Here is a 25,366-nt window from a genome sequence, read left to right as displayed (position 1 = left end):
TCTCTGAATTAAAAATAACTGTTCTAAGCTGAAATAGTTATTTTCAGGTTGTTTTTTGCGCTCGAAATTTGTACATGAAACTATGCGAATATTCATAAATATTATATTAAAAGTTAGAAATATATTTATTTCAAAATTAGTCGGTGAAACTAAAAAAAAACTATTAATTATAAAAAATATAGCGTTATTATTTTGTTCTCATTCTAAATTATAATTTGCGAAATTTCTTACATCAATGTGCAATTTATAATAAGTATATATTTTTATTTTAATAATTGTTGATTACATTCGGTTTTAATCGCGCGCTGAAAGCGACCAATGAGGGTCGCTGCGCTGGGCAAGCGCAGTAGCTCAACATGTGAAAGTTGGGATCACTGTTCCGGTGCAGGCCACTGTACACTGACGCCACTGACACTGGACTATGACTAGTCACTCAACACTCGCTACTGAAGTAATGCTCTAGTCAGTGTATACTGGACTGAGTATGACAAGTATCGGACGTTGAATGCGTATTCAGATATAATATTTCGTATTTTTGAGTACGAATAATAGGAAAATTTTGGGGTTTTACGAATCGCACTCCAACATTTCTAATCGATGTGTTTGACTTGTGATCAGGATTGCGCGTAAAGGTTAGGAACCATGCAGTTTTACAAGGAAAAGCTCCTGTCGCCGGGACAGTTAAAACGGCTCAGTGAACATAAGTACAGCTGCACAAGTGTTAGTTTTATGGATGCAATTCTTCAGCCTTGGTGGGACTGGCTTGTGGGAAAAGTTCCAGTTTGGCTGGCCCCTAATCTTATCACCATCATCGGTCTCATGGTGAACATAGTCACAACCCTGGTCCTCGTTTACTACAGTCCCGATGCCAAGGGAGAGGTAACATAACCTATATTTTTTGACTCAGATTAACAGATGTACACAGAGGAAGGTCAACTAGATCATTGCCCAGGCGGAAACTTTTTTGATATACTATACTGTGTATATTTCTAAATTCTTTTACGCATCTTCATTTTTATTTATACATGTTTACGAAAGTAGGCTCTAAAGAGGGTAGTTAGGCTGCAATATAAAATGAAAACCATAATTATTTCTAGCATGAATATTGGTAAACAACCCAATTGACAGTGTGGAATGTTTTTATGTTGAGTTTAAAAAATTCATCTAACAGCTTAACTACTTTATCGCAAAAGCGCACGTTTTTGGCGGAATGCGAAAATTTCATCTGGGAATTAAATAATACTTGTTCCGTCGCCAATTTCAAATTATTCAACTTCAAGCTGTTAGAATACATACATATTTTTTGAAATAATATATTTTTCTGTTTATTATGCTTAAATTTTAAATCTTACATAATACCAGGAGGTTCTTTTTTCAAATTATAGAGTTAAGAAGACTGCATTCTTCAATTTTAAAATGCTTTGAGTTTACAAACGATTTATTTGAAACATTTAGAAATGAAAAATTTGAAATACTGTCACATTTTCAGTGATTTAAATTGAGAATAGTACAGTATTGACACTTTCAAACATTCCTTTTTTGAAATATGAGATCCAACATTGAGTAGACTTAACTTCAACGTTTCATACATTTATTTGCGATTTGTAAATTATAAAACTGAAAAAAAAAATTATTTGAATCTGAAAATATCTAGAGCCTTGAATTGTTTAGTTACTAAATGGCTGGGATCAAAGTCTATCTCTTATTCACCTACGCATCCCTCTCCCATTTTTAATCCCTCTTTCCCCTTTTCTCTTTAAATATACTTAATGTGAAACTACAATATTTGAATTACGCGGAAAATTCTCCTAAATTCTTAAATTTGTACTTGCGAATTATAATAACAAACAGCGTTCGTTTTATATCTACAAAATTATTCTATTCAAAACTAGAATATTGTACCACGTGTAGTGAAGTTTAATTTGTTTTTAACTTGCAGTTTTATTGCAATTAGTTAAAAATGTTAAAGTTAAATTATGAACTCCCTTTTAAAGAAATAAGTGTTAGAAGGTGAACACTTTTTAATATGGAACATGTTAAATGATTAAAAATTAGAATATTCCAACTGTTAAAAAAATATGTATTCTTGATTAAAAGATGATATTAAACATGAAAATGGTTTATTAAACACATTTTATTTATGTATGACTTCTTTGCATCCCATGAATGGATTTCGAACGACCTATGTTTATATTAGATATCGATTTTTTCTTTATTTCGGTATGTGAAAAATAATGTTTTATGTTTCCCATAATTTTCCCGTTTTTCGTGAAAAATTACCCTGACGGCCGGTCACTCATTTGTCGCTCAGAAAATGTTTCTACTTAGTATTGAAAGAGCCATTTGCACAATATTGAGAACTTAATTTCTGACGACACAATGAAACCCAATTTTAGGACAAAGAAGCACCATAAAATAATATATATGGCAATATGAATAGAAGCCATATAAAGCGTAACATTTAAAATGTCCGAAACTCAATAAATTGTTACTGGAGTCTCGTGCACTTGCAATAAACATAACAATGGTCTATACTCGATGGAGCGGTAGATTATTGCTTGCCAAATTTTTATCTTTTTTATCCAAACTATTCATGTAATTGTAAAACAATGCATATTCTAAATATATTCTTTTTAAAGTGCGCACTGAAAAGTTGAAAAATTGTTCAATTCCGTCACTTCGGCCTGTTTATGAACAAAGTTAGCCTGCTTGAGAAAATCAGTCAACGTGAGAATGGCGATAGTTTACCATAAAACAGGCTAAAGGGCCAATAAGAATAGGCAGGTTAGAACCTTTGCTACCCAAAACTTAATTTAATAATACTTGTGTCCTGAAAAGTCCACACTGTATCTTAAAGATTTAATTTTAGGAAAGAATGAAACCCACATCAGGACAACAATAAAGTTATATAGATGGCAATGGGTAGCTTATACTATTTGGAACTTCCTGTCTAAAGTAAATCTTTTTTGTAGGATTTAACAGTTTATAGTCTATACTTAATCCCATCATTGTTAAGGACGCCCACGTCTCGGAGTCTTAGTTCAGGCACTTGCAATAATGTTCAATTTTGCAAATAGTGATTTGAGAATAATATATTCAGAATGTAAAATTTTTTACTTTTAAAGACGAATTCTATAGGCGTGGAATCGTAAAAACTTATAGATTCCAAATATATTATTTTTAAATCTTACATTGAAGAATTAACAAGTTAAATTCCCTAGTTTTTGCCTGCTTATAAACAAAAGGTGCCTCCTGTGAAAAGGGCCAGATAGTTGGGGATGACCATGGACTTGGTCCAAGACTCAAATAGCAAGCTCCTCAGCATTTATCTTCAGAAGTCTGTCTTAAACTTCGAGTGAGGTCGTGCTTTTGAATTCGTTTATGTTGTCAGAAGTCTGTGCTTTCTCTATCTAAACTCTAAGAAATACTGCAATAAGAAATCCAACCTTTTAGGCGCGTCTGGCGATTGTAAGCAACATACAATTAGTGAAAATTAAAAAATTCGATTGATTTCAAGTACATGAATTAAAAAGAAGACTCATCAGAAATTAAAAAGTCGTATTTTAATTTAATTTTATTTATACTCCATATACATATGCACATATGCACACACACACCCCCACACACACACACACACACACACATATATATGCTGGAATATATAATAATATATAATACATAATACTGGAACTTTATATTCTTGACAATTTTTTCTGTTGAACACTCAAGGCCTGATCTAGTTCTCCTTGACTTCGAGAAGCGAACCATGTTTGTATCGAATTTTCGGCACCAGCTGACAAAAACATCATAGCCAAGGACATCTCTTGGAGGTTTTTGGAGCTGCCATACTTTAACAGATTAATAGTCTGAATAGCATCCCTGCGTGTCAACAATATGCTAAAACACTTGCGGGAAAATTCAGAAGGCGGTCGTGCTTGGGTCGCCCCGTGTTCTCAGGGTGCACGAGACTTTTGCAGGATCGTCGTATTGATTACGTCACAGCCTGTGACCATCTATCTCACGGTCGTGAGACGTGGTTATGGCTGAAATTCTACCGCAATTTCGCTGGGATTGGGTGTAGTTTTTCAGATTAGCACCCGCTCTCGGCGATATCCTACGCGTGTTCAAATGTTTCTATGAATGTACCGCCAGGCCACTTGTTTGTAGGCTACATCACTGCCTACCCCCCCTTTTTGAGCTCCTTTTGTACTATGATGCCTGAAGTTGAGAAGCTTTCATGATTGTGTCTGCCCCAGAAAACAGCACATTAAAGATAAATATGTTCCTTTTTTCTTTAAATACAAAAGTGTTTTGGTTTTACAAACTAGGAAATTATAACTATCTTAATAATTATGAATTGTATTGTTTACTTGTACACGCAATCTTGCTGCATGGTATGACTCAATGAACCACGAAAAAGTGAGTTGCTTAAAATAGTGACGTGAAATGAAAACAATCAGAACCTCGCGTATTATATGTATGTATTAAAATTGAAAGTTTTTAAGTTTGAGACGCGGAATTTCTTAAAAATTGAAAGAAATCTCAAATCCATAGCCTTTACATTTAAATTAAAAGGCTGCTTAGTTTACTAAATTTAGGATTTTAGATATGCAATAATATCGTTTGTCAGGAAGTTTATCGCTTGCATTGAAAGTTTAAATGTATTTTTATATATTGGGGAGACTACCCTATAGTAGATAATAAAAAATTAAAAATACTATTGTATTTAAAATAAATTATTCAATTAAATCAATAGTTAGGAAATTATACGTGTTAATTAAAATTATAATGAATTATTTGAGGCATATGTATTTGTGCTTTTAATTCATGATTATCTATTTTAGGGGGTCTTCCCTAATTTATTTATGTTTATTTAGCTCCTATTACTCGCAACTGATGAAAAATATGGATTGTATTGCTTCTTTATGGCTAGAATGAGTAGGCACAATATTAATCGAAAGATGATACTTTCATTATTAACATTAATTAATTATACAAATAATAAGATTGAGATATTAATACTTTATTTCTCAAATTCCAGTCCTTTCAATATCTTATTATTTTATAAATGTTAATGTTTCTAAATTTGGAAGTTTGGCATTTCTGTCACTTATAGAATTACAACTTGAAGTTAAGGGCATAATCGTAAGCACTCGGCCGAAATCGTATTTACTCGGATGAACCCGGCTCATTAAGTATTATAAAATGCACAGATCCTATTTATTTAATATAATTCATAAACATGATAATTTTCATACAACTAAATGAATAAAAATAAAATATTAATAAATAAATGGAATAAGTACGTTTTTGTCAATATCTGAATGTAAAAAGTAAAATGAAATTTATAAAAATACATCAAATTATGTTTATCGTATAAAATTGTTTAAAAAATTATATTTCAATTTTGTTACAGGCGGTAGTATCTCCCCTCCACAATTCTTTCGTTTTATATGCAGTTAATATCCCGCAAACGAAACGGCAAAATTCTTTCTAGTTTTGTTATGGATTTTCGAAAATCGTGTTTTGGTTTCCACATCATAGGTCCGCAGATTAAATTTTCCTTCGCCGTGTAAAATTTTTGAAATGTCAGTTAACATGTTTAGACCCTTAAAATTGATAAAACCATTTTTCCCCTGTAAGTCATGGAAAAATATGATCATTGGGATAAATGTTAACATATTCTTTAATTATTTAAAGAATTTTTATTTTCTTGAACAATTTTTTCTCCTTAAAATCATGAAAAGCTATTATTTTTTGGAATTAATGACACAATTAACAAATGTTGAGAGTAATATATTTTTAAGGATATTTTGTAATTATTTAAACAATTTTTTTTCCATGTGAAGCGTAAAAAGTTATTATTTTCTGCAATTAATTGTATAATGGATGAATATCAAGAGTAATATTTTTTTATTTGAGATATTTAGCAATCATTTTAAGAATTAATAATCATTTGCTTGCACTTTTTAAGAGGGAAAGTGTAGAAAAGTCTGCTTGTTTCGAGCAGGTATGTTAAGCTGACAATTACGTCTTCGAATCGGGTTAAAACCTATCTCATAATTAAGGGCTCATTTAATGCCCTATTGCCAAATTTAATGCTGCACTATTTTAAAAAACCAGGGGTTACGCTAGCAAACTTAAGCCGGCGAAACACCATGTGAAATAAATGTTAAATCGAATTCTGTCCTATTAAATAATGAAGGGCTCATTAAATGCCATACCATACTAGAACCCCTGGTTTAAGAAACAGTCCAGCATTAAATTTGGCTATGGGGCATTAAATGAGAATTAAATGAGCCCTACCTTATGGTATGATCAGATTTACAATTTGTGCACAGTTTATATTCAGAGGGGGTTTTCAGTATTAGGGGTGGCTTTTGGAAAATAATTTTGTGTGGCTTTGGAGAGTATTATATGAGCCTTTAATTATGTGATAGGACAGGACTCGATTCGACGTTGATTTCACATGAGGTTACGTCAGCTTAACATTAGGCAAGCGTAACCCCGGGTTTAAAAAAAAATGGAGCATTAAATTTGGCAATGGGGCATTAAATGAGCATTAAATGAGCCCTTAATTATACTATGGTCAAATTTACAATTTTTGCATAATTTATACTAAGGGTAGTTTTTCATTATTAGGGGTGGCTTTTGGAAAATAATTTTCGGTGGTTTTGGGGAGTATTAAATGAGCTTTTAATTATGCGATAGGACAGAACTCGATTCAACGTTTATTTCTCATGGGGTTCCGTCAACTTAACGTTAAGCTAGCGTAACCCCCAGTTTAAAAAAAGTGGAGCATTAAATTTGGTAATGGGGCATTAAATGAGCATTAAGTGAGCCCTGAATTATGTGATATGACAGAATTCGATTTAACATTTATTTCACATGGGGTTCCGCCAGCTTAACGTTAAGCTAGTGTAATCGCTAGTTTTTTTTAAATAGTGCAGCATTAAATTTGGCAATAGGGCATTAAGTCAGCATTAAATGAGCCCTTAATTATGAGATAGGTTTTAACTCGATTCGAACGATGGGAACCCGAAATATCTCTTTATCAAAATGAATCGTCTTGAAAGCATTAAATCTATTAAGTGTCTAATTATTTTTGATATACTATCGATTGCTAATAGTTTAATGAAAGAGTCAATGTTGCGAAGGAGGCATTTCCCTTGTAAGTTTAAAAGTTTCGAATGAATGCCATCAGTATTTATGATATGGTCCTCAGCGTGGCGTCGTAGCTTTAGGGATAAGGCGTGCGATTTTAAGCGAGCAGTGCGTGCGTTAGATTCTCGGCGATTTCGGATATTTTTGTAAAGTGCGTTTCTCATTAGTTGTAAGTAATACATATTTCCTAACCAAAGTCAAAGGGGCTCCCCAATCGACATCGTGATAGAATATTCATATTTCAACATTAAATTAAAAATAATAAACAATATGTAACAAATATTTTATGGGCGTTTTTGTAATTAGAATTTTACGTATTATAAGATCCATTTATTGTAAAAATTACATCTGACTTTGGAAACAACCCTATTGATTATACATGCATTTGACCGGGCGCGAAAGCACCGTTTGATGCTTCAAACCAATGTTTCATTGATTCAGAAGTATTTTTTCTCAGTGAATGTGAAATAAACGTTGAATCGAGTTCTACCCTATCACACAATTAAGGACTCATTTAAAGCTCCAGTTTTTTAAACCGGGGGTTACACTAGCTTAATGTTAAGCTAGCGGAACGGAACCCAACGTGAAATAAATGTTGAATTGAGTTCTGCCCTTTTAGAATAATTAAGGGCTCATTTAATGCTCGCTTAATGCCCTATTGCCAAATTTAATCCTCTACTATTTTTTCTAACGGGGGTTACACTAGCTTAACGTTAAACTGACGGAACCCCATGTGAAATAAACATTGAATCGAGTTAGGTCCTATCACGTAATGAAGAGATTATTTAATGCCCTCCAAAACCACAAAAAATGATTTTCCAAAACCTAACTAACACTGAAAAATCCCCCCTAATATGAATGATGCACAAATTGTAAATCTGGCCATCCTAGAGAAATTAAATGTAATTGTTTAAGCAATATAGGGTATGCATTCTGAGATATAGTCCAGTCAACGGGGAACAAATATCACTCAAAAAAAAAAAAAAAAATTCGTAAAAGTAGCAGTTTTTTTCACATATACGTTGGCAATGGCTTTATAAAGATATTGTGAAAAGTCCCCAAACATACGTGTACGGCAATGTTATAAAATTCTGGAAAGTGTTAAACAATAAATCTTTTTTAAAATTACTGGAGAACTGTTGATTTTAGGTTGAATATGGTGATGTGGAAAAATGTTCATAATTTTATAGTGCACAAAAAAGGTTCTATCTATTGTGGACTTATTATCAACGGCTGCGCTATGAAATTGGATTGGCTGCACAATTCTTTTGTTTCTGAACAAATAAAATGAAATCTTAAATATCCTGGAAAAAACGTCGGAAATATATCAGACGATTTGTACTGGAGAAAATGCAGGTTCCTATTTACAAAAAAAAAACGACTAAGTAATTTGCATGACAAACTATCAGTATAAAATAAGCTCAGCTTTAGTGTACAATTTGATATGTAGGTCAGAATAATAATATTTAGGGTCTCTTTTAAAGCTTTAAACAAGTAAATTTCAAATTTTAAGCTATGATATCGGAAGCAGCGGTGATTATGAGTCCTAATGGGAGCGGGGGCGAGAACGGCTACCTCCTTCGATGATATTGAACCCTTCGAAATTTTTTGCGTCCTTTTCCCGACAATAGACTTGGCCTTCGGGTGGCCGTGACGTCACTGAAATGCAGGTTCTCTCAGTGAGGGAAATTTCAAAAATAAAATTATAAAATAAAATTAATGCAATGCACATTAGGCCATTTTTGATGAAAAATATAGTCTGCTTGATAATTTAAATAAGAGTAATTACAAACATATCCTTAAGAACCTATAAAAAATCATAATTACGAAAATTAATTTTTTATTTTCAAACGCAGTGAATAAGACAATTAACAATAAATATAACATAATTTTTAAATGTTTATAACTCGGATTAATTTGTACTTTATTCCCTATGCATTAGAAAATTGTGATGGAATTTACTTTACACGTAGAGGATAAAAACGTTTCATCTTTTTACATTCTCATTTAGGGGTAAAATCTACTATGTCAAGATTCTTTTTGGTAATGTTAACAACATTCTATTGAAGTAGACTGGGAAAATATGGCCGCTCCCGCAAAACACGTTTTTTATTATTGCTTGCGATGAGCATGATAACTCCGGGAACGATTGTGTGCAATTCAAAATTTTATACAAAAAATAGTTGAACTTAGCGAAATAAAAAGGATTTTCAATCATCAGACCTGTAGCTACTCTAATACTTGTACTTTTGGATTTTGAATTGCAGACAATCGTTCCCGGAGTTATCATGCTCATCGCAAGCAATAATAAAAAACGTGTTTTGCGGGAGCGGCCATATTTTCCCAGTCTACTTCAATAGAATGTTGTTAACATTGCCAAAAAGAATCTTGACATAGTAGATTTTACCCCTAAATGAGAATGTAAAAGGATGAAAAGTTTTTAACCTCTACGTGTGAAGTAAATTCCATCAAATTTTCTAGTGCTTAGGGAATAAAGTACAACCTAATCCGAGTTATAGACATTTAAAAATTATGTTATATTTATTGTTAATTGTCTTATTCACTGCGTTTGAAAATAAAAAATTCATTTTTGTAATTATGGTTTTTTATAGGTTCTTCAGGATATGTTTGTAATTACTCTTATTCAAATTATCAAGCAGAATATATTTTTCATAAAATAAAAAGATGGCCTAATCTGCATTGCATTAATTTTATTTTATAATTTTATTTTTGAAATTTTCCTCACTGAGAGAACCTGCATTGCAGTGACGTCACGGCCACCCGAAGGCCAAGTCTATTGCCATTAGGACTCATAATCACCGCTGCTTCCGATATCATAGCTTAAATTTTGAAATTTACTTGTTTAAAGCTTTAAAAGAGGCCCTAAATATTATTATTCTGACATACATATCAAATTGTACACTGAAGCTGAGCTCATTTTATACTGACAGTTTGTCATGCAAATTACTTAGTCGTTTTTTTTTAAACAGGAACCTGCATTTGCTCCAGTACAAATCGTCTGATATATTTCCGACGTTTTTTCCAGGATATTTAAGATTTTATTTTATTTGTTCAGAAACAAAAGAATTGTGCAGCCAATCCAATTTCATAGCGCAGCCGTTAATAATAAGTCCACAATAGATAGAACCTTTTTTGTGCACTATAAAATTATGAACATTTTTCCACATCACCATACTCAACCTAAAATCAACAGTTCTCGAGTAATTTTAAAAAAGATTTATTGTTTAACACTTTCCAGAATTTCGGAACATTGCCGTACACGTATATTTGGGGACTTTTCACAATATCTTTATAAAGCCATTGCCAACGTATCTGTGAAAAAAAACTGCTACTTTTACGATTTTTTTTTTTTTTTGAGTGATATTTGTTCCCCGTTGACCAGACTACATCTCAGAATGCATACCCTATATTGCTTAAACAATTACATTTAATTTCTCTAGGACGTATCTGTTCCAACGTTTCCAACGTATCTGTCAAAAAATGCTACTTCTACGAATTTTTTTCTCAGATCTTTCATTGACTGGACTAATAGTGAAATACTGAATAATAAGCGACATAGTGTAAGAGACTCCAAGAAACTAGACTTTTCTCCATCTTCCCTATGAAAAAGCGCAAGTCAGTGATTATTAATTGTTCATATATTTTCGAATAATTTAAAACAAAAAAATATCATTCCTAACATTTTTTAATTGTTTCAGTTATTGCAAAAAGAATAACTTTTTATGATTTACAGGGAGGAACATTGTTTGAAAAATTGCTAAATATCTTTAAAAAGCAAAAAAAAATTACCATCTCAGTGATCTGCAGCCCCTCGTAATTTCATATTTTGATGTTTCTAATTTAATGACTGTACTGTTTTCGTTTTCAGTTTTTCAAATGAAATAGTTTCCATATACATTTTCAATGTTTTTTTCTCTTTAAATTTTACCCGCAGGCACCAAGATGGGCATGTTTTCTATGCGCAGTTGGTCTCTTCGTTTATCAAACTTTGGATGCCATCGATGGCAAACAAGCCAGAAGAACGGGAACTTCCACCCCACTGGGGGAACTTTTTGATCACGGATGTGACTCCATTTCCACAGGTAAATTAGAAAACGCAATCTGTGTGCGTCTAGCTTTTCCTGTGAATAGCCCTGGCGAGACGAACATATTCCCCTTCCCTTTTCCTGCTCCGCTAATCAAATTTGCAAGATTTTTCCTATTGGTCCTAAAAATCTGTGATAAAACTTTTAAAAACTAAAATTAATGCTAACTCCTGACTTTTGCGTAAAAACGTAAAATTATGGAAAAGTGGCCAGAAAAAAAGAACTATGATTGAAAACTTTGAACTTAGCCAGGAAAGTTATTTATTTTTCTGCTTTTTACTTTTGCGCAATATATATACTAAAACATATTTACGAAGGTTTGAAATTTTGTTATATTCCTTTTGCTAACGCGGTTCTGAAAAGCACTTTCTTCCTTCTATTTTGGGAATACTTTTGTATTATTCTTTAATAGATATTTTGTTGATACTTCCAGAAATCAAATGTTTTAAGCTTACATTTTTAATTACTTATCTAGCAAGAGCTAAAATTTTCGAAAAATTTAATATTGGAAATAGTCTTGAAATTTTTCTAAATAAAACCGTTTAAAAGATATAGTAATTAGTTGAGGAGCACTTTTTAGTAGAAGATTCATTTGATAGTCGTTTACTAACATGCGCAGATTTCATTTTTTTTCTGATAATGATATTATCGGGGTTTCTTCTTGCCATTGACTACCATAATGATATTTATCAAGCTTGGTCGTTTAATGATACTGTTAAGTCTACACTCTAGTGTTTCACGGCTTATAATATATAATACAGTTTTACATTTCAGATCATATAACTAGACGTTATTGTCAAGATTAATTATCGATTAACTAACACTAGCTCCAAAAAAATCAAAGTTGTTTTGTAATGATGATTTTAAAAAAGTATAACGATCTAGGTATAATTATTTAGTTTGTTGAAAAATCATCTGCAGAAAAAACAGCACAACTTTTTTCGTTATTTGTTAAAAATTTTTTATTTGGTTTCCTAAATTAAAGCAAACTAAAAAACAGGTATAGAATTGACTTAGAATTTTGGGAATATTGAATTAATTTAAATTGCAGCTTCATCATAAAAATTCTATCAGGTAATATCAATATTTTAAAAATTACAATTTTTTATATCACAGCAGATTTACAATTTGATAAACAAAAAATTGAAAGTAACTGACATCAAATCATGCATTTACGCTATCAATAATCATTTTTCAATTCTTATAGGCTCTGAATGATACTTTTCGAAGCAGATGTGGATTTTAATGCAACTGTCATCCAAATATCAAACGATTATCACTTGTGATTCTATTACCGAGGATACTCCCTTGAGTAAAAAAGTGTTCTTTTCCTTATTGACGACAAGTTTATTTTGAAAGGCAAACCATTTTTGTTACTTTTACAGAAATAATTCTTATGATAAAAGAAAATTTATTACCTACTTTCACTAATTCTTTACCTACAATGTTTAAGTTTAAAAGTAGAATTATATAATTTTATAACTGCAATGTTTTTTTTACAAATTTATTTTGTACTTGAAGTTACGAACATTCAAATGAACGAAATTAAAGATTTTTTTCCCCGAATTTTTTTTTGCCTAAATCATTTAGGATGACAAAAAATGATATTCCATCGGAAGAAGTTTTCGAAATTTTTATTTTTTGAGGGGTTGAATACCCTTACAAATCACCCATTATTCAAACATGCCAAACACAATTTTGATTGTCGATATTTGAAAATAGTAAAACCTCAAAAATTTTCTTTTTTTGCCTCACTAATTATATAGGGAGTGAGAAAGTTCGGCATGACCTCTAAAAACCACCCTTAATATATCCACACTTAAAATGTTAAAAATGACAATTTTGATTGTCGATATTTGAAAATATAAAAACGTGAAAAAAGATCTTTTTTTACCTCACTAATTATAGAGTGAGTGAGAAATTTCGGCAAGACTCCTAAAAACCACCCTTAATATAACCACACCTAAGATGTTGAAAATGACAAGTTTGATTGTTGATATTTGAAAATATAAAAACGTCACAAATTCTCTTTTTTTATCTCACTAATTATAGAGAGAGTGAGAAAGTTCGGCAAGACCCCTAAAAACCACCCTTAATATAACCACACCTAAAATGTTAAAAATGACAATTTTGATTGTCGATATTTGAAAATATAAAAACGTGAAAAATGATCTTTTTTTACCTCACTAATTATAGAGTGAGTGAGAAAGTTCGGCAAGATTCCTAAAAACCACCCTTAATATAACCACACCTAAAATGTTAAAAATGATAAGTTTGAATGTCGATATTTAAAAATATAAAAACATCAAAAATTCTCTTTTTTTAATTCAATAATTATAGAGTGGTTGAGAAAGTTCGGCAAGACTCCTAAAAACCACCCTTAATATATCCGCACCTAAAATGTTGAAAATGACAAGTTTGATTGTCGATATTTTAAAATATAAAAACGTCACAAATTCTCTTTTTGTATCTCACTAATTATAGAGAGAGTGAGAAAGTTCGGCAAGACCCCTAAAAACCACCCTTAATATAACCACACCTAAAATGTTAAAAATGACAATTTTGATTGTCGATATTTGAAAATATAAAAACGTGAAAAATGATCTTTTTTTACCTCACTAATTATAGAGTGAGTGAGAAAGTTCGGCAAGATTCCTAAAAACCACCCTTAATATATCCGCACCTAAAATGTTAAAAATGATAAGTTTGAATGTCGATATTTAAAAATATAAAAACATCAAAAATTCTCTTTTTTTAATTCAATAATTATAGAGTGGTTGAGAAAGTTCGGCAAGACTCCTAAAAACCACCCTTTATATATCCGCACCTAAAATGTTGAAAATGACAAGTTTGATTGTCGATATTTTAAAATATAAAAACGTCACAAATTCTCTTTTTTTATCATCATAATTATAGAGTGAGTGACAAAGTTCGGCAAGACTCCTAAAAACCACCCTTAATATAAACACACCTAAAATGTTAAAAATGATAAGTTTGAATGTCGATATTTAAAAATATAAAAACATCAAAAATTCTCTTTTTTTAATTCAATAATTATAGAGTGGTTGAGAAAGTTCGGCAAGACTCCTAAAAACCACCCTTAATATAACCACACCTAAAATGTTAAAAATGACAATTTTGATTATCGATATTTGAAAATATAAAATTGTGAAAAATTATCTTTTTTATCTCGCTAATCATAGAGTGGGTAAAAAAGTTCGGCAAGACGCCTAAAAACCACCCTTAATATAACCACACCTAAAATGTTAAAAATGACCATTTTGATTGTCGATATTTGAAGATATAAACACGTCAAAAATTCTCTTTTTTTTTAATTCAATAATTATAGAGGGTGTGAGAAAGTTCGGTAACACCCCTAAAAACCACCATTAATATAACCACACACTTAAGCGCAGATATATTAAGGGTGGTTTTTAGGGATCTTGCCGAACATTCTCACCCACTTTATAATTGATGAGATAAAAAAGGAGAATTTTTGATGTTTTTATATCTTCAAATATCGACAATCAAACTTGCCATTTTTAATCTTTTAGGTGCGGATATATTAAGGGTGGTTTTTAGGGTTCTTGCCAAACTTTCTCACTCCCTCTATAATTAGTCAGATACAAAAAGAGAATTTTTGACGTTTTTATATCTTCAAATATCGACAATCAAAATTGTCATTTTTAACATTTTAGGTGCAGATATATTAAGGGTGGTTTTTAAAGATCTTGCCGAACTTTCTCAATCACTCTATAATTATTGAATTAAAAAAAAGAGAATTTTTGACGTGTTTATATCTTCAAATATCGACAATCAAAATTGTCATTTTTAACATTTTAGGTGCAGATATATTAAGGGTGGTTTTTAAAGATCTTGCCGAACTTTCTCACTCCTTCTATAATTAGTGAGATACAAAAAGAGAATTTTTGACGTTTTTATATCTTCAAATATCGACAATCAAACTTGTCATTTTCAACGTTTTAGGTGTTGTTATATTAAGGGTGGTTTTTGGAGTCTTGCCGAACCTTCTCACTCCCTCTATAATTATGATGATAAAAAAAGAGAATTTTTGACGTTTTTATATTTTCAAATATCGACAATCAAACTTGTCATTTTCAACATTTTATGTGCGTATATATTAAGGGTGGTTTTTAGGAGTCTTGTCAAACTTTCTCACTCTCTCTATAATTAGTGAGATACAAAAAGAGAATTTTTGACGTTTTTATATCTTCAAATATCGACAATCAAAATTGTCATTTTTAACATTTTAGGTGCAGATCTATTAAGGGTGGTTTTTAAAGATCTTGCCGAACTTTCTTAATCACTCTATAATTATTGAATTAAAAAAAAGAGAATTTTTGACGTGTTTATATCTTCAAATATCGACAATCAAAATTGTCATTTTTAACATTTTAGGTGCAGATATATTAAGGGTGGTTTTTAGGGGCCTTGCCGAACTTTCTCATTCCCTCTATAATTAGTGAGAAACAAAAAGAGAATTTTTGACATTCTTATATCTTCAAATATCGACAATCAAAATGGTCATTTTTAACATTTTAGGTGTGGTTATATTAAGGGTGGTTTTTAGGAGTCTTGCCGAACTTTTTTACCCACTCTATGATTAGCGAGATAAAAAAGATAATTTTTCACGATTTTATATTTTTAAATATCGACAATCAAAATTGTCATTTTTAACATTTTAGGTGTGTTTATATTAAGGGTGGTTTTTAGGAGTCTTGCCGAACTTTCTCAACCATTCTATAATTATTGAATTAAAAAAAGAGAATTTTTTATGTTTTTATATTTTCAAATGTCGACAATCAAACTTGTCATTTTCAACATTTTATGTGCGTATATATTAAGGGTGGTTTTTAGGAGTCTTGCCGAACTTTCTCACTCCCTCTATAATTAGCGAGACAAAAAAGAGAATTTTTGACGTTTTTATATTTTCAAATATCGACAATCAAAATTATTATTATTAACATATTAGGTGCGGATATATTAAGGGTGGTTTTTAGGGTTCTTGCCAAACTTTCTCACTCCCTCTATAATTAGTGAGATACAAAAAGAGAATTTTTTACGTTTTTATATCTTCAAATATCTACAATCAAAATTGTCATTTTTAACATTTTAGGTGCAGATATATTAAGGGTGGTTTTTAAAGATCTTGCCGAACTTTCTCAATCACTCTATAATTATTGAATTAAAAAAAAGAGGTTTTTTGACGTCTTTATATTTTCAAATATCGACAATTAAACTTGCATTAGGCAGGTCTAAATAATGGGTGATGTGTAGGGGTAGGTAACCCCATAAAAAAATTTTTATTCGACAATTCTTTCCGACAGAATATATTTTTTGCCGTTCTAATTGATTTAAGCAAAAAAAATTGAAAAATAATTTTTTTAAATTTCGTTCAAATGAACGTTCGTAACTTCAAGTACATGAAATAATTTTAAATGGTAACCGTAAACTTAGTACACTACAATTTCAAATATTGAAATTATAAACATTTTTACAAATTAAAAAATGTAAAGAGATTTAAAAGTTTGTCAAAGGAAAATTTATATGTAAGAAATCGAGGACATTTTTTTTAAAAGTGCAATGTTCATCGACAATTTGTATTCTTGCTACTGTGAAAAAGTTTGCATCAACTTTTCGTCGATATAAAGAAAAGAAAATTTTTTTAAGAATATTGGAATAATTATTTAGCTACAAGGTTTTTTTTTAGTTTGTATTTTTACTACAGTGCGACTTTTAAGAGTAAAAAACTTCATTTTCACAGATATAATTCCTTATCATAACATAAAAATTCATTTATCAACACTTTCTCTTATACATAAAAAGCTGTGTTTAAGGTTTTCAATAAAGAAATGGATTTAATATACGTCGTTAGAAATTAATTTTAAAAGACTTCTTCGACTGCAGTGTTTTCTGAAAACTTAAAAAAATTTGCTTATAAATTTGATTACAAAATTTTCCTACAATATTATACCGGCAAGAAATTATGTGCTTTTCACAGATTTAAGAAAACTCACTGATAAGGATGGCCATTATTTTCCAAAATGTTTGAAACAACTAAATTGTTTCCAGTTCACCTGACTCTAAAGTCAACAATGTACATCAACAATTTCTACAAAATTTAGTTTTGAGGGTCAATAAAATCCCCCCGCGATTATCAAGTTATTACTATATAAAATAATATTCTCTTTTAATAATTTTCGAAAACTTGATTGTTTTGTTTTTCTTCACTTTTCAGCAGCTTTACCAACGAAAAAACAAGACAAAATATATTTTGAATCACTTCATTAACGCAATGGGGAGCTTATGAAGATTTAACAGTCTAATCGAAATTGTTGAGAATCTACTTATATTTACTTATCTATTTATATTCTCAAACTCGTCAAAATGTCAGGGGATTTGTCGGCCTATTAGCATTTTAAATTGAGGAATAGGCATGGAAAAAGCAAGGAATTTTACCATTACCATTACTTTATTCCGTGAGGTAACAGTGGAGGAAAATACGATCGCCCTTCGCATGACTTACAGATTACTCATACAATCAACAAAATCCTTAATTTTCTTTTAATTATGTTTCCAGTTTTCGTAGCCCTCTCGGCGTGCATAGCTGTACAATTGGGCTACTATCCAACATGGATGTTTTTCCAATGTTTCTGCGCAATGACGCTTTTCTACTGTGCTCACTGGCAGACTTACGTTTCAGGTAAATTAGACAAACACAACTTCTAAGTCTCGTCACTCATTCAACGACTAAATTTCGTTATTCAATAGGAATGACTTGCTTTCATTCTGATGTTGTTCAACTTTCAAGTCACGCTATTCACTGTTTACGTAATCTTTAATATCCTTATTTTTTCTTGATTGATTCTTAACTCTTTTGTAATCTTTTTCATAAGCTTTTTCACAGGGTTTATTGTATTAGGAATTTGAGAATTCTGTCACAGCTAGAAATAATCGAAAAATAGCAGAAAATTTATATTCTTGGTCTAGAATTTAAAACAGAATATACACTTTCATCATTATTTACGGAAGGTTATATGAAATATTGTAAATGAAAAAAAAAATTATCGTAGAACCTAACGGTGAAGTTCGACGAACTCTATGAATATTGCATTAAAATGTTGTCAACTGATTAAGATTCGCGATAACGAATCGTTGATAAGTACAGAAAAAACGACCAAAAATTCTCGTCTGGTATATTCATGTATTTTAGACCTTTTGTGGATTGTCGGCGCAAGTCTTAACCGATTTCAATGAAACTTGGCAGCTGATTGGTCAACCATTAAAAACAAGCTTAGGTGTGATTTTATGTTAATATCTTAGAAACAGCAAGATTAAAATAGAAACATAAAAACAGTCCATTTTCGACATGTGGTCACATCTAACTACATCCCAATCTATCGAACCGATTGGTACTAAATTTTTACAAGTCAATAGCACTAGACTCTAGACACAATTTGGCAGACATTTTTATATCTTAAAATTTTTCACAATTTTACATATATAATAGTGTGAAAATTTAAAATTCAGAGATGAGATAAATGCTAAAATTTTAAAAACTATTTAAGATATCGAAAATTCTTGCAATATTTATCGAGAATATGTTACTATAGAGTTTTATTAAAGTTGTATGTAAATCGGTTGGATGGATTAGCCTGCAGAGGTAAGCACAGGGGAAAAATGTTATTTTTTACAATCGTTCAATAATAATGCATTTCTTAATAATGCATTTCCTATCTTATTTTTTTATAATTACAAAAATATATGAAATTCCGTCAGAAATATCTGTAATGCCCAAATCTACCAATTACAATTATATGAATTTGTGAAATCAATGTTCAATGTGACTTTTTAAGACTTATTTAAAAATTTCTGTATCGCACTTTATAAAAAAGCATCTTTATATATTTTCCTATGAAATTTTTCCCAATTCACTTGGCCAACTTTGATTTCACAAATAGATATTGCTGATAAAAAAATGTTTGATTATGTGAAAAAAGACGATCTATATAATCTCATTTTTGTTTTAAAACATTTGACTGTCAGTGAACAAAATTTGAAAATGAAAATAACATTGTAAAACAAAATTAATGATGGGGTAATTAATTACAAGAAATTTCGTGCTTATTTCACGTTCAATATATTTTCATGTTTTTTAAACACTCGACCGTTATGATAAAAAAATGTGCTCTAAATGAGTAAATACGTGTTTTTTCGGGAAGAATACGCCTGCAGAGTACCTCTTTGACTTTGACAACAACGCCACCTGACACGCAAACTATTGGGTATCTCAAAGTTATTAGAGAAATTTTAACGGAAAAGAGCAACAAATATCAATTCATTTTAATCAAAAATATTATTTTAAGGTATAAAATGAATTATTTACTATAAGATCTCTTGTTAATATTGAATTGCAATTTCTACCCAATAGTTCCAAATTGGTGGCGCTGTCGTAGCTACCCAACAGGCTTATAGTCTGAGAAGCCTAAATAATAGCACGAGTAGGTATTTATAAACTTTTCCAAAACTTTAAATGATATTTTAAGGAGTACCATGGTAATAACGGTAGTTTTTAAATTTTGTACTCATACCATTTATTTTTTCGAAATGCTTATTAATTTGAGTGGCAAATGCGCACACAAAATTAGTTTGGTTCCTCCCCTTTATTATTATTTTAATTTTATCATTCAATCGTTTTTAAACGTGTGTCAGCGTGCTTCTCTAAAAAACGAGTTAAATATAACCATAACGATCGAAATGTTAAAATCGGGGGACATAATTTGAAAGTCTTGCCTGTAACTTTTTGGGATTGAAGAAAATATCGATTTTTTTAATGAACTTGATTCTTTTACAGTATAATTTGCACTATAGTGTATACCTTGAATCAAACATTTATTTTTAATTTAATAAAATTGCGTAAATATCTTTGGGGGCCAAAAAAGTGAAAGAGACCTAGAAATATGCCCTTAAGGGCATGTGATACTTAGAAAATTGTAGGTTAATTAAAAAAAGTTTTAATTGAGCAAAATGTGATTAATTTGCATAGCGCTTAGGAAATAGTATCGATTTTTTCAGTGTTAGATTCCCCAGGCTTTTTTCCTAGGATAAGAAATATTTTGCCTTCAAAATCTGGGAAATGATAGTGAACATGTTAAAGGACGTTCACACACACTTTTTTTGTGTTTTTTTTTTAAATCAAAAATTGTTGATATTGCTAACACCGTACGTGTATATTTCGAGGTTATGTGTGTTATAATTCACCCGAGCGTTGCTTCCAAACTACACAATATTTTTGGCCGAAAACTTTGGACTAACAAATAAACATAGTAACTAATCTCCCGGAACTAACCTTGTTTGCAGGCAATCAAAAAAGCTTATTTCATAAATAATTTCCAGATTATCGGAAAGGCAGAGATGAAAAACGACGTAACCTCAAAATAATGCATATGCATAAAATTTTTATTTAGCACAATTAATTTTTTTGTTATTATTCCTCAAGAAAGAGTCCGGGGACGTCCGTTATGATATTGTATAGCATCTCCGAATTCAGTTTTAAAAATTTTTCATTTTCGTGGGAAAAAAGCCGGGGAAACTGTAAGTATCACATGCCCTTAAATGTTCCAGAAAAATGGTTGAACCATAAACAAAGTATAATTAATTTGGAAATATTTTCCAATACTTGCATGCTCACTCTAAATAATTTCCCATGCTTGTCAAATTTAACTAAAATTATTTATTTTTAGGCTCCTTAAAATTTGGAAAAGTAGATGTCACGGAAGCTCAATTCACGATAATAACCATTCATCTCATCTCGGCGATATTTGGACCGAAAATTTGGATGATGGAGGTTGTATTTATTTCAATATTTTCCATAATTATTATTCGTTTTAATTTTGACATTATGAATTTTAATATTGTGAATATCTTATAACTACGATTATTTTTCAGATTTGAGAGAATTCTATTTTATTTTGTGACCAATGAAAACTATTTAAATTGAATTTGTTGTCAGTAATGAATTCGCTAAATATGCGTATGTTCTATGTAAGGTGGGGATAATTGCAAAATCTCGAGAAATAAGAACTTTTCATTTTGAAGATTTACAATTTGGAAGTTTTTAAATTTTTAATTTAAAAAAAAATTAGTGTATCGAATGGAGTGGTTCGCAAAAAACTTGTTTTTATTTTTCGGTGTCCGTATCGCGACAGTTTGTGTCTGAGTTAGAAAATATTCTCATAATTTTTTCAGATTAAATTTTTGTTAGAGGTTTAGAGTATCAAATTGACGAAAAAAGAGAAATTTTCGTCGTTTTCAATTTTTTTCCCATATATACATATTTGTTTTTGAGAAATACCTTATGAATGAAAATTGTAGATAATTTAGAACAGACAAATGCATGATGTATGAAATTATAGTCTCGCTACGCGCAACTAAAAAGAAGTCAAGTATCACACAGTTAACTCGAAACTTCTTATAAATAATTCTTTGAATTTAAAGAAAAATTTAAAACCATGTGTTCATTATTTAAATCAAGTATGAAACTGTACAAAATTATGACATTATGAATTTATTGTATGTTTTTCTAAACATATTTCATAAGAATTCAAATCTTGTATTTTATGAGGACTGTGGATATTGAAAAGAGAAATAAAGTTTCAAAATCGCTTTAAGTTATATTAATCATAAGTATTATAATAAATAAATTATAGATACTGTGGATTTTTGAGGGAAAAAATAGTTGTTTATCGTTCAATTTATCAGAAAGAAATTACAGTGAACCTCTTCTATAGCGCCGACTTCGGGGCTGGCGGTGGGTGGCTACTAACTCAGTATAGCCTGCTCCGCTTTTGTTTGTTTACGCCTGACTGCTAGCCTGTGTGACAGCCGCAGATCCCACTCATCACCTGTTACACCTACATAGGACGGATATTCGTAGTATTCAAAACTTCTAACAATTTATCCTAATGACTTCTTTCAAAAACCAAAAATTATGGGAATTGTAGTATTTACAAAATTCCCAAAAACACATGGAAATGAACATTTTAAGTTAAATAACGACGATATGAAAAAAGTCAAGAGAAGAAAAATTTTGATTTTTGAATGCCCTACAAGATTATCATAATAACTTTTTGAATTTTCTTGAAAAATCGAAAATTCCAATTTTTGACAGAATGAAAAATAATGGAAAATGCAAAAATTAAATTTTGTCATTCACCAATTTCACAGTATTTCAAAGATTCTCAAATATATAAATGCATTTTACAATAAAACAAAAAATATCTGCCCGCATCGCGGGCTCATACCAATCGCGTCACTCGCTTCGCTCGCAAGTTTGGGCGTGTCTGGGGAGCGCGAATGTTGGCTCTCGCGCTTGATAATATATTTATCTCGCGCTCGGTTTTTGTGTACAGATTTCTTTAAAACTAAAAGTCAAAGCATCGACAACAGTAATTTGGTGATTGTGAATTCTCTTTTGTTAAAGCTCCTTCGGTTTTAACGAACACATTCTCTTCACGTATCTCGTGCTTCGCACTCGAGTTTCTCCCTAAAATATTTTATGATTCCCATAAATTTATATTATTATAATTCATAACATTTATTTATTTATTTATATCGCGCTCGGTTTTTGTGTACAGATTTCGTTAAAACTAAAAGTCAAAGCATCGACAACAGTAATTTGGTGATTGTGAATTCTCTTTTGTTAAAGCTCCTTCGGTTTTAACGAACACATTCTCTTCAAGTATCTCGTGCTTCGCACTCGAGTTTCTCCATAAAATTTTATATCATTCCCATAAATTTATATTATTATAATTCATAACATGCACTTGTATTAAAACTGACGTAGTTTCATTGTCTCGTTTAAAAAATGCGCATTTTGAACAAAATTTGGTTTTTAAACATTTTATTGCAATTTTTTTCGTTTTTTCATAAACTGAATTTGCTCATTTCCTATGTTACTTTTTTGATATTAACTTTACACATACGGTCTACTGAGAATCCTTCCGCTTTTTAACTTCTAAGTTGTGTCCCGAACCTCAGTGACCCAGACAAGAATTTCTATAAAACTAATTTTTTAGGGTCAATAAAATCCCCCAGCGATTATCAAGTTATCATTATTTTAAATAATATTCTTTCAATAATTTTCGAAAAATGCGGGTTTTTTTCTTAAATTTTCAACAGCTTTACCAACGAAAAAAAACAATAGAAATGTTATTTTGAATCACTTTATTAACTTGATGGGGAGCTTATAAAAATTTAATATGCTAATTGAAATTGTTGAGAATGTACCTACATTAACGATTATATTCTCAAACTCGTCAAAATGTCAGGGATTTCGTCGGCCTATTAGAATTTCTAATCGAGGTATAGGCGTGAAAATAGCGAGGAAATGGGTAATTTGAAAGACAGAGGCATTATATTTATGGGGGACATAACATCGAAGGCCTGAAGCAACTTCGAATCTATTAAGGGGTAGTGTCATTGCGCAGTAGAAGAGGAAGGTGATGCAAGTAGCCGTGGAGGAAAAGACGTTCGCCTGCTCCGCCAGACCCAGCGACTAAGCGCGCCGAGAGAGGTTTGAAGGGTAAGGGTCTTACTGGAAGGAGAAGGAACCCAGGTAGCTTGTGCTCGTTTGGTCATTGCCCCTATAGAAGCCGTTTCGGGGGTAATCTTGATCTCCGTACAATCTCGGGACTCGCCAAACCATAACAATCAGGGCCATTTTAATCAAAGAAAAAAAATTCCCCGTCATTTCCCGTGTCTTTTTGGTTCGCAAACATTTCTTACGGTCAATAAAATAAAAAATTCGTACTCTAAGGCTAATAATTTTTACATTTGAAGTGATAAAAAACAACTTAAAAATTGAAGCATTCAAATTTGAACTCTTAAATTTCAAACTTTTTAAATTGACATTTTATAATTTGTTAATTAAAACATTTTGTAATCGTATGCTCAATAATTTACACGTATAAAATAGAAAGGAGTAACAGTTTCAATTAAACAAGTTTAAATGAAATGCAGATAATCTGCAAATTTAGAAGTTTTAACTTTCATCAGTTATAGAGTTCAAATATTTAAACCATTTCAAATAGTTAAAACATCCTTGAAAAGCTTTAAAATTTTATTTCCAAATCTCAAGAATCTAGAAGTTGTTTAAAAAATTTTCCAGTTTCAAATTATTTTCGAACTTTTCTCAGAAGTTCTAAATATTTTAATAAGTAATAAATGGTCACATATAAATTATTTTTATCAGAAAATTTCTACTTCAAACGCTATTAAATTTAAATTGTTCAGGTTTTGAAGTCTGAAGTCTGAAAGATAAACGCTTCCCCTTGTTTCCCTTCGACATTTTCGTAATGCCTGGTTACACCTGGTTACGCAACGCATAACCTAAACATTGAGTGACTGAAACTGAACTAAAGCGAATGTCCTGCGACATTTTTGCCACTGATTGAAAATGACTGAAGCAGGCGATACGAGTAACCGCCGAGAATACTGCCCGCTTCTGTCGTACACTCCTGCGATGTTGAGGAGTTGCTCCGCTGACTTACTATCGGCGAGAAAACTACAGGCATCTGCCTTTGAAGCTTAACAACTCAGTCAAAAAAAAAATGCTAGCACAACAAAAAAACGGCCATTTAAAAGTTAAAAGTGTTCTGAGTTAATGAGCTTGAAGACGTTTATGTAAAAAAATTTTTGTGCTTAGCAGACTGAAAAATATAAAAAAGTAAGGATTTTCAGGTACATTTAAGAACAGTCAAGTTTAGAGCATTATTTCTTATACAAGGGGCGATGGGAAAGATTGGAAAAAATTCATGAGTATGAGGAAAACTGTTGTGAACCAGTTGCAGTTGAGAAATTTAAAAAATAATAAAAATTGTTGCCTAAAAGTGCAAAAATGTGCAACTATATGATCTTCAGTTCTAATATAGATATTAAAGCGATTCAAACTGCAAACTGTAATGGATAGGCTCTGTATATTATTTCCAATCACCTGTAAGGATGTGTTAGTCTTTTTTGTGAATATCGCGATATTTTTAGACATTTTTTTGGTTGGAAAACAAGTGACAAAAAGC

At 30.9% G+C, this 25,366-nt stretch overlaps 1 protein-coding gene across 4 annotated transcripts in view; it reads left to right on the top strand.

The window, feature by feature from the left end:
* The first annotated feature begins 421 nt into the window (after positions 1-421).
* Positions 422-25,366, top strand: part of LOC117172359 (cholinephosphotransferase 1) — a 57,944-nt gene continuing 32,999 nt past the window's right edge. For 2 of the 4 annotated variants that reach the window (XM_033360201.1, XM_033360200.1), the window contains exons 1-4: positions 643-879; positions 11,120-11,267; positions 17,872-17,994; positions 21,035-21,138. In XM_033360201.1, coding sequence (XP_033216092.1) covers positions 643-879; positions 11,120-11,267; positions 17,872-17,994; positions 21,035-21,138 — 612 coding nt within the window. Of the gene's footprint in view, positions 880-11,119; positions 11,268-17,871; positions 17,995-21,034; positions 21,139-25,366 lie in introns of all 4 variants that reach the window. The other 2 variants (XM_033360202.1, XM_033360199.1) reach the window with 2 other exon arrangements.

The sequence above is a fragment of the Belonocnema kinseyi genome, chromosome 5 (genome assembly GCF_010883055.1).
Source record: "Belonocnema kinseyi isolate 2016_QV_RU_SX_M_011 chromosome 5, B_treatae_v1, whole genome shotgun sequence".
Classification (NCBI taxonomy): domain Eukaryota; kingdom Metazoa; phylum Arthropoda; class Insecta; order Hymenoptera; family Cynipidae; genus Belonocnema; species Belonocnema kinseyi.
This window is presented reverse-complemented; position numbering and strand designations above follow the sequence as displayed.